An 18761-nucleotide genomic window follows, 5' to 3' on the forward strand; every position below is an offset into this window, starting at 1 on the left:
TCACGGGGACGTAGCATGTACGTGTGGTGTGGCATGTGCAGCTATCCGTGGCATACCCGAAGTGACACGGTGAGCACCTCTAAACCAGCCCCCCTCTGAAATAAACCCTCTGCAAAGCGGACAGGCCAGTCTCACTGGAAATTGCCCCGCCCCCTCGCAGCTTTGGCCCCGCCCCCGACCGAGCTCTCTAGGAACCGGACCCGCCCTTTCCCCCTCTCTTCCCCTCGTCCACGCCGCGGCGGCTTGCTCCCATTGGCTGCGACGGTCACGTGCCCCGCGCCCCGCCCCGCCCCGCTGCCGGTTCGGCCGGGGGCAGCTGGAACCGGTTTGGGGCGACGCCGCGTCCTTCTTTGAGCTGAGCAGCCGGCGGGAAGCCACACTGTTGCCGCTGCCTTTGCCTTCCCTGTCTCCATCCTCCCCCCACACACGGGCCGCGAGTGGCGCAGGTCAGAGCGGGGCTGGGAGGCGGGGGGTTCCGCGCCGTTGGGGGCGCAGGTGCTGGGCCGGGGCGGCATGACGTCACCGGAATGGGGTCCCCCCCGCGCATTTCGCGGCTCTTTGGTCGGGGACCCCTGGGCGGCCGTGGGTGAGGGCTCGCGGTGGGGTCTTGACGTGGCTTGTTGCTCTTCCAAACAGCATACCTGTAAATCCAGGGTAATCCTTCGTCCCTGCCCCGTGTCATAGAAGTATAATCATCGTGGTGGGCAAACATTTGCCTGGGGTGAAGAGCTGTCAACACTGTCAGGTGCTTAATTTCTTATCAAATGGTCTCTTGCTCCATATGATGGGTTAAACAGCTGGCAGAATGTTTTTGAAAAAGCTGTTTTACAGCTGAATTCAGACTGCTTCCTATGGTCCTGTTTAGTTGTCCGTTGCATATGGGAAAGAGGGACTGAGCTAAATCCAGCTGATAAAGACGGAGAAGAGAAAAAAATTAGTCCTTGGTGGAGACCTTTTCCTGTCAGGCTTCAGTACTGTACTGATAAATACTTCTGCCAAACAAAGGATATCCATATAATCCCAAATATGCTTGTGTGGGTTTTTCCAAAAATCAGTCTCCGGGGAAGTTGGCCTTGAAATGCAAAAATCTAGAACTCTTGGTTCCAAAATGATGTCTTTTATTAGACCAACTAAAAAGCATTTTGCATGTAGATATAAACACAATAATTGAATGTTTTAAAAACGTAATGTAAGATAATGTCCAAAAAAGTAACTTCATACCTGGTTTTAATAGTAACATTATAGAAATAGTGACCTTGCCAGATGTTTGCAAAACAAAACAATGAGCAAAACTTACATGTTTTAAACCTCAAGCATAATGTGAGATGGCTTCTGGAAGAGTGCTGCTATTTTCTCCTTCTGAAATAGTAGATTAAAATGTATAGTGGGATTTTATTGTATCAGATGGATCTGTTTAGTCGTGTTCCTGCCTTTGGGCCAGAGGAGCATGTTTGACTCTTGTGTCTAAATGTGTTTTGTATCCAGTGTTAATGCTGCAATGCAGTATGAGAAGAGCTGCAGAATTTGCAGATACGCTTTTCTAGGAGTCAGGATACCCAACTAAGGCTCCTTGGCAGCATCTAGTTCTTCACATGATCTTGGAGACTGCTGTGGAGTCTTTCAAGGAGGGCGATAGCTATTCTACCTTGACAGACACCTTCCAATTTTAAACCTGCTTCTAATAGGGAAGTCACAGTGCTGCAAGTATGTATGACTTTTAAAGCACTTTATTCTGCTGATAGCTTGTGTTTGAGCAGAGCAGAAGTCTGTACAGTACTTTCTACTATTTGTTTACTCAAACTTTGCTGGAAATTATTTCCATATCAAAGGTGATACTTGAACTAAAATAAGTTGGTTTCTGGTCCTTGAGGACCTGATCCTTTTGGAGCTGTATATTTATGTTTTGGTATATTCCTTGAGACTATAGCTATCATCAGCTCTGTGCTGTACAGCACTGAAGTCTGTGCACTGCAAATATATATGTAGTTAGTATAATGTTAAGATGGGATAAGTGGGAATCAGTAAGTGCACTTGTGTGTACTTTCCCTTTAAGTAGGCATTAGTATAAATCTCACCTTCATGGTCCTTTGAATCTTGGATGTGGAAATGAGTCAAACTGGAATAATTGAGCCATGTAGACTGCTTACAGATGTAGCTCCCCCCCTCAACAGCACTTTAAACTTGGTGCACCCCTGCACTGAGTGTAGCATGTGCCCAGAAGAGGCATCATATATTGGTTGACCTGGTTTACCCAACATCTGTATAGATTGGGCACTTCAGCAGGATGCTTTTATCTAATAGCTGATTGAATTGGCAATTAGATATGAGTGCCAGAAAGCCCTGCTGACCTGCATAATCTGTAAAGATGCTGAGGATCCAGGTTGAACTAATGTGCTGCTGCTTCCAGGAAAGAGCAATTTTTGTGGGTTGTTTTTTCTTTCCCATGTCTGTCAGCAGCTGTATTTATTTCCTACAATACCATTATTGAGCAATCTAATGTTTTGATGACTGAAGTTCGTACTACTAGGTTGTTTACAAAAATAGTCCATTTTCCAAGGTTTTCATGTGGATTATTAGACAAAAGTAGTAATATAGTGACTTTAAATTATTAATACGATATCAAGATTCAGTTTTAAAGGACTTGCATGTATGGTAGGATTATCAAACAAGCTCAGAGGAACAGCTTGTTTATTTTGGTGGAATTTATATGACTAGGTGCTTATCTGCATCTTTTAAGTCCCTGAATACCTTTTAAAATGTGGCCCCAAGAGTCTATTAACTCCGAATTTCAGAGTAACTTGGAAAGTACTCAGTATTATCATCTGTGGAAGGATCCAGGCCCTAGATTTGTAGTATTTCCTTCAACATAATATTATCAATGGGAGTTTCACGTGGTTGGAATATGTCTTGCTCTGAATCTGAGGATTTTGTGGCCTTCCATCAAGTAGAGGTCTAAAATTATATAGGTCTATAAATTATATACATCTTGTAATATGACTTAATTCCATATAACTCCTGATCACTGTAGTTTTGACATTCATCAATGTATTGATGAGGAAAACAGTCATCTTCAATGTGTAAAATGGATAAAGCAGGGATTTTCAACCACTTCTAATAGGTGTACCCCTGACGGCCGGTGGGAGGTACATGGACGGACGCAGAGTGGGGGGAGTGATGTGTGGCCAGACACGGAGCGGCAGCAGTGCAGAGTGGTGACAGCCGCCAATGCATGCAAGCTTGCCCCCCTCCCCAGTGTGCAGCTAGCTGTGTGGCACCTGTGCAGCCCACAAAGGGTGCCCCTGCCCCTGCTTGGCCTTGCTCCTGGGAGGCTGTGACATGGGGTGGTGGTGCTCCATCTCTGCCCACCCCACGCATACTTCCTAGGACCTTCTCAAATACCCTAAGGGGTATGCATACCCCTGATTGACAGCCCTTGGCGTAAAGAATCAAACCATCATGGGCTACAACTTACCATATTTTCAGTATATTCAGTGGAGCTGCTTTGGCTTACTCTATCTGAGATCTTACCTGAATGCTTTAGAGCGGGGGGACCAACCTACAGCATGGGTCCCACAAGTGTCATGGGCAGCCTCTGTGTGTGGTATGCAGCAGATAGGGCAGGAAACAGAGCAATAGTTTGGTCAGAAGCACGGGAGAGAGAGCAGAAACCTGAGCAGCAGATAGGGAAAGGGATCCGAGTGGCACTTAGGGAGAGTGCAACCCATGTATAAATACTTACTCTAGTAAGTCTTCATTCATTGTGGACAGTTAATGGAAAGTATTTAATTTCTAAAAGCAAATAGAATCTTTCTGATTCTGAAAACTTCCTCACTGCAAGCAAAAGAATCATGAAAAGATGCATAATACTTGAGGCTTGTAAATATCAGCAGTAGAAGAAACTGATTATACTTGAGGCATACCACCAGCATCCTACTCGGAGCTTAGAAATCTGTTCCTGTATGCAGACTTGAATGCTGGCTTATTGAGAGCCAGGAGGCAAGCTGGAACAGTCCTTGTCAAGTCTTTGTAGAACTGTCTGAATGCTAAGAAGCATGGCATATGGTATCTTGCTGTAAGTAATGAAAGTGGTTGGTTCTCTTCAGGACATTTTTTTTTTTAAGTAGCTATATGACAGTGTTGGTGGGAATTCCAGTTCAGGCTGACGTTGGTATGTCAGGTTCATCTGGAGGATCTTTACCTGTGCTTTACAAATCACCACACAGTTTATCATGTTTAGAGGTCTTCAACCCACTGGTCAGTCTTTTGAAGCATTGTAGATCAGAGCTATCTATCTTCTAGAATCCTGTGGAGCTGCACTCTGTACATACCCCCACCCTGTAGTTCCATGCACCTGTGCAGGTGCCACTCCACCACATGGGCAGTTTCCCCACCTTTCCCTCTCCTGCTGTTTTGTGCACCCGCATGGGCCCCCAGCCTCCATTGCCTTGCAAGGATATGATCTTCCCCCCATGTGACCCTGATTTCTGCCACCTGTCCCCCCCTTCCCCCACAGTGTGCAGCCTGGACTTGCCTTTTGCTAGCTGTGCTGTACTGCCCTGCCCCTGGGCCAGGGGCAGAAAGCAGCAGCTGGAGGAGGGAGGGGGAACCTGAGCTATTACACCGGGGAGGGGTGGGAATGTTGGGGGAATGGGGCCAGGTGAGAGCCTGGAGGTTGCAATTTAGGCTCTTTCAAGCTGCATCCTGTGGGCTCCTAGTTGAACATCTTTGTTACAGAACAGTAGTTCAGTGGAAGGTGTGTCGCTGTACTCGATCTGAGATGCTTTTGCAACTTGCATTGCCAGAGAGGGTGTTGTTTCTCATTTGTATGTTTTTTATGAAGTTAAGGTGCATTGAGTATAAACTCTAGGTTGAAAAGAGGTGATATTACCTGACTTGTTTCAATATGGGAGGGCAACTGCAGTTTTGTTGGAAGGCTTAGGCCCTAAAAAAGATCGACCAAGGCTGTTAAAGAGACAGAGAAATGGGTTTATGCTGGATTTTATAGTGTGTTTGGTTGTATGTTTGTTTTTTTCTGACATGGTTTCTGTACTAAGAAAAAGCAGTGTGCTTAGGGTAAAGTCTCTTCGGGTGCCCATAGACATGCAGGATGTTTGCTTCGATAATTACAGCGCATCAGAGCAGACTTGATTGATCAAATCTGCTGGAGTGTACTAACTAGCATGCTCCAGCAGCATTGGCTTCTCATGTATTCAGCATCCCCATGCTTCAAAATGGCAGGTGTGCTTTATAACTAAAGCTTGTTGAACAAACTTTGGTTAAAGTGCCCCTGCTGGCATTTTGAAGTGTGGGACTTAGAATACACAAGATGCTGTGTGTGCTTTAATTAGAGTAGCTCCCAAGAGCCGCTCTAAAGTGTTTTCCCTGCATCCCCACCCCTGAAGCATGTGTAAAGATGTCCTATGTTGCCTACTTAATCCCTTTCAAGAGAAACATTTCACTGTTGCTCAGTATTCCAACCATGTCTGCATGGCAAAGTGGAATGCTTTAGAGATCGCTAAGCTGGCTCTGGTGTCAGAAGCAGTAAAGCCACATTAACTAACTCTAGTGAGACCATTATGCTAACATGCCTGGGTTGCTTCTAGTTCTCAAGCTAGTTTGGTACCTATTTTGGTCTGACATCTTGTGCTCTATATAAGTGTCCAACGTTTAATTGTAATTCCTGTGAAATTTGGAGATAGGAAAAAAAGTACTGCCAGAGAACAAACGTGGACCAGAAATCTAGTCAAAAAATGTGTATAAATGCCAGAGGTGACTAACAGTTATGTTTCACTGTGGTGCATCCACAGTTGATCCCAGTGCTAACAAGAAAATGAGGGATTCTTCCTTCTCCTTCATGACACCTCTTCTTAAATTTATGCGTCCCTGCTTCTTGCAGTAGTCACTTGAGATGAAAAGGAAAGAAATTTAGGAGTGTTTTATTTGTTAAGCCTATCAAAAACATAAAAGCAGTTTTCTGCAATTCCCTTGTGCCCTTCAAAGATGTTAGTGAGAGAGAGAACTAGTAAAGAAAAGGTACGTAGTTTATTACAGTAGCCATTATCTGTGTATCTTAAAGTTAAAAAGGAAACACAAAATATTTTGTTCATTCCTCGTAGTTGACAGGCTACTGTACATTTATTTGTATGGCTGTTTTATTGTGGAGATTTGAGGAATAAGAATGAGCTTCTCATTTTATTTTTCTTTGAAACTATAAGGTTTCTCATTGCTTTCTCTCAAACATGCACTCATTAAGAGACCTTTATCACACAGTAATAAAGGAAGGAAGGGCACTCAGATTTCAATTTAGTCCACATTGCACTGCACTGACTGCTTTGTTCGTGCTCTGGAAATCCTGCCAATCAAGCTCCATCTTGTCCAGTGGGATTGAGATGATGGGCAGGGTTTTCTGAGTCAGGTCCTTGAAGGCAGTGCAGCAGAGTAGCCTAGCTAGACTCACTCATTGTTCTGCCTCTGTAGAACAAAGATCTCCTTGGGAAGCCTCCATAAATTGTAAAGGTGAGGATTTGCATTGGGCAGGAAGGGGAGTGTGTTGTGATGGATCTTTGGTCTGTTGGGGAAAGAATCTTTTCTCTCTTGCTAATAGGAAGCAAGGGACCTAGGTATATATTGAGTATAAATATCTACTTGGATAAGACCCCCACTTTCAAAGGGAAAGCACTGTATTTTGTTGTAGGTTATCCCATGCCTGATGAAGGCTAGTTCTGTTACATGAAACATGATAAACATGGGACGTGCTAGACAGTATAGCTCTAAAACTATTCATTTTTTACTAAGTTTCTATCACCTTTTGAAAATTCTTTCTAATATAGCTTTGAGTGCCTTTGTAAATTGGCCTTTTAGCTTGTGTTGAACCAGGTTTGTTAACTGCAATCAGGAAACTTGCCTGAAAAATTTGTGAAGTAATGAATGGTTCTAGACGTGTCCCAGCTGCATAGAGAAGTTAGCTATGTTTTGCTGTGACCCAGTGATTCTTCAGGTTCCTCCAAAACTGGGACTCCTCACAGCTGTGAGGAATAGGAATTATTTGTTAACTCTTAATGGGCTAAAGAATTTAGTGTATGCACAGAAGTCCAGGGCTTGTACAATGAATTCATTTCTGTTAACCAGAAAATTAGAACTTTTAGCTAGGAAGCTCCTGCTGTTCCCTTCTAGGAGTTTAAAGGAATTGAACTTTGTTTGCTTCCAAGTTACAGAATGTTGTTGTTTATGATGCTTTGTGAATGTATGGAATACTGTACAGATACAGAATAATATTGTGGTACTTTACAGGAGCAGGATTTTGATGCATTAATGTGAGGTGAAAAGGAAATTGAAATCTGAAAATATTAATTGCATCAACCCTGGTATGTGAATTTTGTTTTGGGCTACATGCTTACATGCATTGTTCCTAAAGGAAAGATTTCTTGAGAATAAGGTGCAGGTTTGTTGGATCTAAACATGGTTAGGTTTGTGACTAGTCAGTTTCACTGGCAAGGAATTCTTTATCTGTGATACTACTACTGAATATGATCCATTTTCTTTGTTTGATAGCATAAAACCCAAGTTCTTTTCTTTCCGAGTATTGGTTTCCCTTGCTTTACACTGTACGTGTGTTCCTAGAAAATGGTGCATAACTCAAATTCGCATAAAGGGAACCCACTTTACAATGTAACAAATAAGGATAGTTCCAAGACCTCAACTGTACTGACCCTCAGACCCAGTTCTACCACTTCTACAAGGCAATTTTGGTACTCGCCAACAGTACACACAAGCACAGGACACTATCATGATGGGGATGGCAACTACAGAAATGCATGTCGCAGACAGTGAACGAGGAGCACAGATCCACACAGGAGACTATATTTTGGTGCATGTTACTCCCACAATGGACTGCACAAAGCAGCTAACTGCAGGCTTCTACCACACCGATCACTTAAGAGTGACTTTACCTTGCATATAATGAATCTCTGGTATAAAAAAAAGTCATTGCATAAGAGTGAATTTGCACATACAGAACCTACATAAAGCAAGAGAAACCTGTATGCCTTTCCTGTGCGGGTTGAGGTGTTCTCTGTGGTGGATGCCTTTCAGCCTTTTGCAAAGGTTTTTTCAAATGAGTTTACTGGCCAGTCTTTAGAATTACCATATTTACTTGAATCCAAGACAGGTTTTTTTCCCCCAAGTCAACACTGGGATGGTAAACCTTGTTTTAGATTTAGGTATTGGCTTGGGGCAGGTGGTGGCTTGGCTCCAGACCTTGGGACAAAAGCCAGAGCTGAGCCACCATCTTCCCCAGGCTGGGCTGGCTCACGTGGCGGGGAAGGGTGGATTAGTTGGATGTGGAGGGATGCACCGAGGAGAGACCTGCAGCATGGGTGGTTTGGGGGGAGTGCAGGGGAGGCCACTTCTCTACTCTTGCTGCCTACCTTTGGCTCTGGCCTTGACCCAGCCAGGAATGGAACTGCTGCCATTGCTTCTACTTAGCTGAGCAAGGATGGCTTGCGAAATCCAAGACTGCCCTGGCCAATCCAGGATGTACGTTCACCTTACTCTTAAGTGAAATTTCCTCCCGTGACATGCAAAGAGGGGTGAGATGTAAGGGGATGAAAAAGAAATAGAAAAGAAGTCTAAATGGTATGTGGAGTAAGGAGCCTCAGACCCAGATGTTAAGGAAGAAAAGTGTGGAACACAAACAGGAAAACCCTGGAGTATCCCAAACATAAGGATATTTTACTCAATCTTGTCCAATCTGGACTTGGTATTTCTTTTTCTCAAAGAAATACTTTAGCCAACAGATACTTCTGCACTCAGTACAGGATAGCTGGCTGAAATTTTACTCCCTGTTATATACAGACTAGATGATCTTTTGTCCCTTTGACCTTAAATTCTATGAATCTTGGACTGCAGTGCTGCCGCTAAGAACTTTACAGTTGGAGTAGAGATGATGATAATCCAGATCTTTTCCTGGTTTTAGTTCTTAACACAGTCATCCCTATAATATGGAGTGATGGACAAATCAATCTTTTCAGTACAGCCTGGTTTTCTTATGTTACTTCTCTTTGACCCCCTGTCTGCCATGTGGGAATTATCTTGTGTCTTGTTTCCCAAGGTACACACCTTTATCAGCTAAAGAACTATATTTTGTCACTGTGGTGCTCCCTCTGCTGTTTTTTTAAACTTATAACAGTCTCTTCAATTATATTCTTATTAAGGAGTCTGAAGGCAGCTCCAGGCAAGCAGAGCCCTATTTGGGTTGGGTTTTATATAGCCCCATAGATTTGCTTGAGCAGAGATTCTTACAGATCTAGAGTCTTGAGAGCAAGCTCTTCAAATCCAGGATGTCTTTTGCTCATCTTTTAAAATGCTACACAAGTTTATGATACTGTGGTGAAGAGTGGGTAGGTAATGTTTCAATAATCAGAAATTCTGAGTAAATGTGATTTTATTTTATTCCTCTTAAATAAGACCACTTGGTTATTAAGAACTCAGGTTTTTGTTCCATCCACATTTTTTTTCAGGTAAATAGTGCCTTTTCAAGAGAGCTCTGGTTGTTTTTGCTAGTGTTTGCGATAGAATTATGTTTATTTTAACTGACTTCCTGCTTCACTGTTAAGTTACTCTTGAGTTGCTTTGAAGGTGAGCGTGAAGGATATTTTAGGGAGTTGGATGTTTAACAGTAGTAAGTCATAGGTCACTGCGTTTTATTTCATGTCTCCAGCAAAAGAACTCCTGAGTAACCTCAGTGGGACCTTCTTGAATTGTGTAGGTGGCCCTAGTGTCACAATTCTGTCCTTCTTGACTGGACGACGATTTCTGGATCTGGTTAGCTTTTTGGTTGGATGGGTGCTGGAGTGCAACTGAGCTCAACACATTACAGCTCACATGGAACAGCTGAAATTTCTGCTCTTGGTTCTTAATGGCAGAGCTTCAGAAGTAGCATATTTTTACTGAACACTAATATACCTTCCCTCTCCCCCCCTCTCTTTCAGGTAACATCAGCCATCCTTAGCCAATACCTGCAAGCATGACTCCTTCCCAAGTTACCTTTGAAGTAAGAGGAACATTAATGCCAGGTACAAAAATTAGATTGTATTGTATGCTTTCTTTTTTGTGTAATAAATGTAGAAGAACACTTATTCATTTAATAAGAAATTTTTCTGTCTTAATTGGGGGTAAAGATGCATAGAGTCTTGATTCCTTTGATGGTAAAGTGAGGAAGCTGGAATAATAAAGAGGAACTTCATATAGGAAAACTTTGTATGTTTTTATTTTTTTAAAAGCGGTAGGGGGCTAGAACAGAGATTTCGAGAACGGGTTTTATTTTGTTTTAATATAACTTATATTTGAAAATGGCTGGTGTACCAGAGATTAAAACAAACAAACCAAAAAAGCCTGAAATTAGTTCTGAGCACTAGAACATGTCTATGATAAATATTTCATTTCATTATGATTAGCTTCAATAATGACCCTGGCTATACAGGTATATGTTTAGATGGTGTTAAAAAGAATTCTCTGTGCAAGCAAATGCTGACTTGTAACAAGGGGGTTTGATATTTGAACAAATTAGGAACATAGAACTCATGTTAGCACCTAATTCAATAACCCTTTTTGACTTGGATCTGTATCCAGTGCTTCAGAAGACTCTGCTGGTAAACTTTTATTTACTACTGCTCATATAAGAAATTTGTCTTAATGCTATCTGTTAGTGATTACCCTGAAATGTGGGGGTTTATTCTTATAATTTTATTTCCATCTAATGTAACTGTAGCTTTTCAATATTTATATTAGTGAAAATTCTTTTGAATTTTATGAAGCATTTGGCCTTAGTAGACATGTCTAAATTGCAGACTTACCATGATATACAGTGGTATGCTCAAACATACTTACTACCTTTTTAGTTTGGAAGGGTGTGTGTGTGAGAGAGGCTTTGAGGTAGTCATACGATGATAATAGGACCTCGCGGGTTAGATTTCACTGGGTTAATTATACGTGTACAAAGTCATTCTTTTCGTCAGTTTTAAATCTTTTTTCGTGAATGTCTCCTGACCCTTGGGAAGAGGTAATAGGAGCACTTGATTATTATAATAATTGTTTTTATGATTTAAGCCATCAATTATTTTGTGAACCTCTATCACTTATTTTAATTGTCTTAATGATTAAAGATATTAATCAAAGTGTTTTGAGTTTCTCATGCAGAAATCCATGCTTTTTAAGTCCTTTCTACGTCTACAATAGTACTTTTGAAGTAGGGGATGTGACCTGAATTTGGTATTCAATCGGGACATACCATTGACTTCAATAGAATTAGAATACTTGGTATCATATACTGAATGTTCTTTAGAGGAACTAAGGCTTCTTTTTGACATCTGTGTAGTGCAAAGAAGCAATTTAAATCTGCTTTCTGTACTAACCTCCAGCTTCTGTTCAGAAAGGCTACAGTTGACAATCCAGCAATGTGTGTAGATACTTCAAATTATTCCCTCCAGTGTGCATTATGTTGAATTGCACACTGAATTTCATGCTCCTGTCTTCCATCTGTTCACATCCTGATGTTTCTTTCTCCAGTATTTCACTAATTACTGCTATCTGTAACATAAAACCCAAGGAACAGTAGGAATAGAAGGAAAGTTATTAAAAATTCTTAAGTATTACCACACAAGGAAGGTCTTATTTAAAAACAATATTTTGTACAGTGTTAAAGGGTTTATCTCCAAGTCATGTTTCCATGGACTGCCACCTTGATGGGGTGGAGAGTCTTGTATGTACTGATAACCCGAAGAGCAACAGCAACAGGCATCTTGTACTCTTGGTAGGTCACCCATGCTGGTAAGGTCAAAGATGAGGTACCAGACAAAGAGCAGTCCAACACAATACAAGACCTCAGTGGGTGGAGCAGGCAGATGCAGAAGGAATACTTCTCAATGGCTGTGAAGGTAGATGAAGGCTGCAATGGAAGAGTAACCCCAGTTGTCTAGGACTTCCTTGCCACCAGGTGCAGGTTTCTCCTCTGCCAAAATCCGTGCAGTTGCTGAGGCACAGTGGCCTCGTCACTTAAAACAATTCATGCACAGGCTTCTCCCACTGATCCAGCATCTACTACAATAACCAATAAGAATACCATAGCTTCTACAGAGTCCTGCAACAGGGACAGACAGAGTGGTCGCTGGGAGTCCCTAGTCACAGACTGATACGCAGGCTGTGGTTGTATGGTGGTTGCCTCACCCTAGATATGGGACAGAAGGGTAATTCAACAGCTGTGATTGCAACTGAGTAGTCCTTTTTAGGATCCCCTCTGCTCACCCCATGTGGCGTGGGGGCTAAAAAAGGTTCCCTAAACATAGGCTGTCCAACTTTACCTTACCTGACTGGATCGCTGCTTCCAGGGGGATCACTAATTGCCCTCAAACACAAAAATGAATTTTGCATCCTTGAAAGTAAGAATCCTGCTAGACAACCTGAATAGCTATTGTAGCCTGAGAACTATTGTGATAAGACATCAATATCACTGCTCTCAGTGACACCAGACATGCAGACAAGGGCTAACTGAGGGAGGAAGATGATGGTTATACACATTCTTCTGGAAAGGAAAACCTGCAAATGACAGGCGAATATATGACATTGGTTTCACCATTAAGAACCAAATTGTCAGCCAAATGACTGAATTGCCTGTTGGCATTAACAAGCAAGCACCTCATTATTCTCCACCTCCCACTGATCAACAGTTCATTTGCTACCATCATCAGTACATGTGCCCCAACACCCATTGCCAACCACAATGTAGGGAAGAACAGTTCTGTGCTGACCTTGATGAAATCCTGACCACCATCCTGAAAGAGGATGGGATCATCTTCCTTGGAGACTTCAGCGTGGGAGTTGGCTGGGACTTTAACATGTGGAGGAGCACCTTTGGGAAGGAAGGAGTGGGCAAGGCCAATTCCAGTAGCATTCTTTTACCCAGTAAATGTGCAGAGCATGACCTTGTCATTACTAACACTATCTTCAAACAATGTGATAAGTACAAAGCAACATGGCAACAACACCACTGCTTGAAACAATGGTACATCCTTGACTGTTATTGTAAAAGCGTGTGATCTTGAAGACTTCCATATCACACGTGTCATGAGAGGAGGTGATAACTGCTCGACCAGTCATGTCCATCAGGGTTGTGTTGAAACATTAAAAACCAATGCAGATCAGTCCAAAGATGGTACAGCATCAAATGCCTTTAGACCCCTAGCAACTGTGAAGCCCTCCAAACACATCTCGGTAAGAAACTCACCAGTTTTGGATTGACAGTGATAATACTTGTTGAGGAATATTGGTAAGCTCTAAAAGAGACCATCCATGAGGCTTTCATGGAACTAGCATTATCACCCAGTGCTATCAGGACTGGTTTGATGAAAACAACGTTGAGATCAAAGCTCTTTTCAATCAGAACAGAGAAGCTTTCCGTGATTGGCAAAACCATCCTATGTCCAGTCAAAAGCAGGGAACTTTTTGAGGATTAAAGCTGAAGCCCAGAGGAAGATTAAAGAAATCAAGAATACAGATGGTAGGAAGAGAAAGTGAAAGAAATCCAACAATTTGTTAACCATTAGGACATACTTGTCATACTTCTTCAGTGCAGTTGAGTCTGTATACAGACCAGTCTTGCAGACTCACCCTGCTTAAATTTGAAGATCACAGTACAGTCCTCAAAGATGACGAGTCCCTCAGAAAACACTGGAAGAAGCACTACCAAAAGCCCCTGAACTGAGAATTGACAGTGACTGATGAAATTATCAAATCCATCCACAGCATCCAGTAAGGGAAGCACTTGCCAGTCCACCAGGTGATAAGACATGCAGAACAACAAAGCATCTGACTCTGATGGCATACGAGCTGAGGTCTTCAAAGTTGGTGGGGAAACTATGACCAACAAACTCCACAGACTGTTTCTTAAAATTTGGAACACTAAAGAAATTACTGCTGACCTAAGGAATGCTAATATTGTCACCATTTTAAAAATGGGAGATAAGTCTGAGTGTAGAAACTATGGAGGTATTGCCCTCCTCTCCATTGCTGGGAAGGTCTTAGCTAAAGTTCAGCTGAACCAGCTGCTCCCTCTTGCTGAGGAAATCCTTCCCGAGTCTCAAAGTGGCTTCAGATCATCAAGAGGCATCATGGACATGATTTTTGTGACCTGGTAGAGCCAGGAAAAATGCCAGCACCACCGCTGGGACCCAGAGTCTTTGACTGATAACCGTGAGGCTCTGTGGAAAGATCATATCAAAGTTTGGCTGCCTGGTAAAATTTATCACCATGATAAGACTCCTTCATGATCAGATGAGTGCCTGCATCCTATGCAGTGGCTCCACTATGGAGCCCTTTGCCATTTGAACTGGTGTCAAGCAGGGCTGTTGGATCGCACCAGTTGTTTTTTCATCTTTCAGTCATCAAGATGCTCGTTTGTGACATTGCACTTACTGAGGAGCACCTACAAACAGCCCTTAGCTGCTTCTGTAAAATATACCAATACCTGGGACTGACCCTTAACATTAGAAAAACAACAGTGCTTCACCAGCCTGTTCCAGACCAATTAACTTCCCCGACGAAGATCCTCATTAATGAATAGGAGCTGGAGAATGTTGAGCACCTTGCATACCTCAGCAGCCATCTCTTAAAGCCAACATTGACGAGAAGATCCAGTATAGGATCCAGTGTGCCAGCTCTGCCTTTGGAAAACTGAATCGTCATGTGTTCAATCATCACAACATCAGGACTTGAACAAAGTTCCTGCTCCTGTTATATAAGGTTGTGGTAATCCCGACTCTCCTCTATGGCTGTAAAGCTTGGGTGGCCTACAGGGACCACCTGAAAAGCCTGAAACACCTTCAGCAGTGCTACCTCTGAAAGACCCTTGGCATAAAGTGAAAGGATTATTGCACAAATGCCAGTGTCCTTACTGATGCTAACACCACCAGCATAGAAGCAGTGATTATTCAGCATCAGCTGCAGTAGACAAGGCATTGTGTGCGCATGCCTGATGTAAGTTTACCAACAAGTGTTACACTCCCAACTCAGCCAAGGACAAAGGACACAGAGGGGCCAGAGAAAATGCTTCAAAGACACTCTCAAGGCAAACATTAAGAAGTGTAACATTAACATTACAAATTGGGAAAAACTAGCTAGGGACAGGGCTATATAGTGATGCCCTGTGAGAGAAGGTATGTCTTTGAGGAAAACGGTCTTGTCCTGGAGGGAGAAAAACAACAGAAATGGAAGGACAGGGAACAAGACTGAGAAATCTGCTGTTCAGCCCTCCCTTTAACTACCACCTGTGGCACCAGCCAGAAAGTCTGTGGCTCTAGGATCGGCCTTACCATCAACAGACTCATCATCTACAACCCTTTACTTGACCCATGGGAGTGATCTTCACCACTGTCAATAACTTAGCCTTTTCTAATGTGGATTTCAAACAAATTTATATTAATGACTTGTATTACTACTGTGAAATAATAAAATTTTGTTTGTAATTTAATTTTTCTGTTAGCAAAGAGGTGAAATGTCTTTTTAAAAGAATCTCTAGGCTCTGGGTTAATGTAAGAGGGTGGGAAGGAAGGGTATTGGGAATTGCTATGCTGTTTCCTCTGCTAAAATGAGGGGCAAATACCCTCTTTAGCTTGAGGGAGCTCATCTCCTTTCCCATTCTGAGCTTGGTGAGTGAGGGTTCACTAGAACATGGGGTGGGAGAAACAGGTACTTGGCTAAGGAGTATCTTGAGCTCTCAACTTCCCTACTTCTGTTGGTGGAAGAGTAGTTGCAGTACCTGATACTGGACAGACAGTTTCACCTATATGTTTTCTTCATGGGAAGTCTATTCTTCTCTTGGGTATGCGTCTTCTGAGGGGAAAGGTAGATACAAGTTCTGGATGAAGTGGATCCACTGGTTTTCAGCAACTTCTTTTCTCCATTCTAGTCCACTTCAAGTGGTGGTATGGACAGAAATGGGAATGTGAGTGAAGCACAATTCCAAAGACTTCATATGTGCCTGAATACCTTATTTACTCAAATCTAAGACACAGTTTTTCCCATTCCAGTCAGTGTGGCGGGGAAGGAAGGAGTTCCTCGTCTTAGCTTTTTATACAAAGCAGAGGTGGGGGGAAGGAGAGTGCTGTGGCTCTGACTCTGGCCCTGAGCTTGGATTGGGGAGGATCAGACCTGCAATAGCCTCCTGCCTTTCCCTTTGTTTGACCTATGTAGATTGCCCACCCCCACTCCACTTTTCCTCCCTTCCCTCTTACTGTTAGGCACAGCTCAGGTATGGGTTAGGCTGGATTTCCTCCTGAGCATGGAGTGCAAGGAAACTCGGTTCCTGCCCAGCCAATTAGCAGCACTGCCCCTCCATGGCCTGGCAGGGGCTGTTCTTCCATGTGCTGTGCTCGGTGACTCAGCAGGGAACAGAGCCTACGCAGTGCCTGACGATGTTCTTGGGAGTGTGGGAAAGAGGCAGAGACTGGGAGTTGGGAGGCTGGGGGGAAGAGGCAAAGACTGTGGGGAGTTAGTATGGAGGGAAGGAGCAGAAACTGTGGGGTGTAGCTGCATAGGGGCAGAGAATGTGGTGAAGCTGGGGGTGGGGGGTGCAGGTGGCAGAGGGGTAGGAAGGCTACAGGGGGAGGAAGTTGGTGGGACAGAGGGCAAAGGGGCTACCTGACCCCATCAGCCACTGTTTTCTGTGCTATAGCAGCTGGGGCAGGGGAGAGCAAATTTAAGACAACCCTCCAGTAATTACATTCTATACCTGGAAAGCTATAACACATTTATAAATTATCCATATATAGAATCTAATTATGGGGGAATCGTCATAAATTCAAGTAAATATGGTAATTGAATTATGTTGGTTGTCAATCTGATGCCTGAAAATATGATTTGCTTCTAGTTGTTTTTTTTCCTCATGTATATAAGCACTTGGGTATTACTGTGAACGGACATAACAAAATAAGAACTGGAGAAAGACAGCGCTCTCGTTCCTGTTTCATGCAGTCACAACAGTCTGACAAAACAGTTTGACGTGGAGATCTATGAATTCAGCCACCAAAATTAAAACAGGACTGGAGAGAACCTCCTGGGGTAGCATGTCCATCCTCTTCCTATTGCAGTTTGGTAATTTCTTCTCACATTTTGACCAGCTTTAACCATTGGCTTTGTCACTGATTGTGCCAGCCTGTGCGCTAGAAATCTTGCTCTCTAGTAGCATATTCCAAAAACAATCATGTTACATTTTCTTTTAAGTTGTTTTTCCTACAGCTTAAAATACATAGAAGATATGAGAGAGTGAACCAGTTGTAAATCCACCCTAGAACTGTTCCTAAGGCTTTAGAAAGAGGGGAGGTACTATCACATATTGGTATTGTGTAATATCTCCATTACTAATCTGAAGGATGGGATTGAGTGTACACTTAACAAATAGCAGGTAACACCAAGTTGTATGGAGTGTGCACTTAACAGATAGCTGATAACACCAGACACTAGAGGGTAGGGCTAGGATTCAAAACAATCTGGATAAACTGGAGAACTGGTCCAGAATCAATTGGATGAAATTCTACAAGGACAAGTGCAAAGTCCTGCATTTAGGATGGAATAATTGCATGCCCAAATACAGACTGAGGAATAATTGGCTAGGCTCCAGTACTGTAGAGATGAACCAGGGAGTTGCAATGGACCAGAAACAAGAGTATGAGCTAACAGTGCGCTCCTGTTTATTTAAAAAAAAAAAAAAGCATACTGGTTTGCTTCCCCAACAGAGGAAATTTAAGTTGAAGATTCTCACTAGAGAGGTTTCATAGTTTCATAGTTTCATAGTAGCTAGAGTCGGAAGGGACCTAGGTAGATCATCTAGTCCGACCCCCTGCCTTGGCAGGAAAGAGCACTGGGGTCAGATGACCCCGGCAAGGTGCTCATCTAACTTCCTTTTAAAAATTCCCAGGCTAGGAGCCTGCACCACTTCCCCTGGAAGCTGGTTCCAGGCCCTAGCCGCCCTGACTGTGAAGTAGCGCCTCCTAATATCTAATCTAAACTTACCCTCCGCCAGCTTGTGACCGTTATTCCTGGTCACTCCTGGCAGCGCACGGGGGAACAGGGACTCCCCCAATACCTGCTGATCCCCCCTGACCAGTTTGTAGCAGGCCACAAGGTCCCCCCTTAACCTTCTCTTGTGGAGGCTAAACAGGTTCAGGTCCCATAGCCTCTCCTCATAAGGCCTGCCCTGCTGACCCTTGATCATACGAGTGGCCCTCCTCTGAACTCTTTCCATATCGTCCACGTCCCTCTTGAAGTGTGGCGCCCAGAACTGGACGCAGTACTCCAGCTGCGGCCTGACCAGTGCCGCATAGAGGGGGAGGATCACCTCCCTGGACCTGCTCGAGATGCATCTGTGGATGCATGACAGGGTACGGTTGGCCTTCTTGACTGCCTCCCCACACTGCCGGCCCGTGTTCATCGTGGAGTCAATGACGACTCCAAGATCCTTTTCCGTCTCCGTGCTGGCAAGAGGGGAGTTCCCCAACCTGTAAGTGTGGTGCCGGTTCTTCCTCCCCATGTGCAACACCTTGCACTTATCAGTGTTAAACCCCATCCTATTCTCATCCGCCCACCGTTGCAACCTGTCAAGGTCAGCTTGTAGCCTATTGCACCCTTCTAGTGCACCCACACCCCCCCACATCTTAGTGTCATCAGCAAACTTGAACAGGGTGCTTTCTACCCCGTCATCCAAGTCACTGATG

The 18761-nt window shown here is 43.4% G+C and overlaps 1 protein-coding gene across 3 annotated transcripts in view; it reads left to right on the top strand.

The window, feature by feature from the left end:
* Positions 1–286: 286 nt before the first annotated feature.
* The window catches only part of GPCPD1 (glycerophosphocholine phosphodiesterase 1), a 71486-nt gene continuing 53011 nt past the window's right edge, over positions 287–18761 (top strand). Inside the window, exons 1-3 of one of the 3 annotated variants that reach the window (XM_090051802.1) lie at positions 288–446; positions 637–745; positions 9990–10073. In XM_090051802.1, coding sequence (XP_089907928.1) covers positions 10025–10073 — 49 coding nt within the window. In that variant the 5' untranslated portion in view covers positions 288–446; positions 637–745; positions 9990–10024. Of the gene's footprint in view, positions 447–636; positions 746–9989; positions 10074–18761 lie in introns of all 3 variants that reach the window. The other 2 variants (XM_090051811.1, XM_090051793.1) reach the window with 2 other exon arrangements.

Source organism: Crocodylus siamensis, chromosome 1, assembly GCF_052110815.1.
Source record: "Crocodylus siamensis isolate JL-2025a chromosome 1, ASM5211081v1, whole genome shotgun sequence".
Lineage (NCBI taxonomy): Eukaryota > Metazoa > Chordata > Crocodylia > Crocodylidae > Crocodylus > Crocodylus siamensis.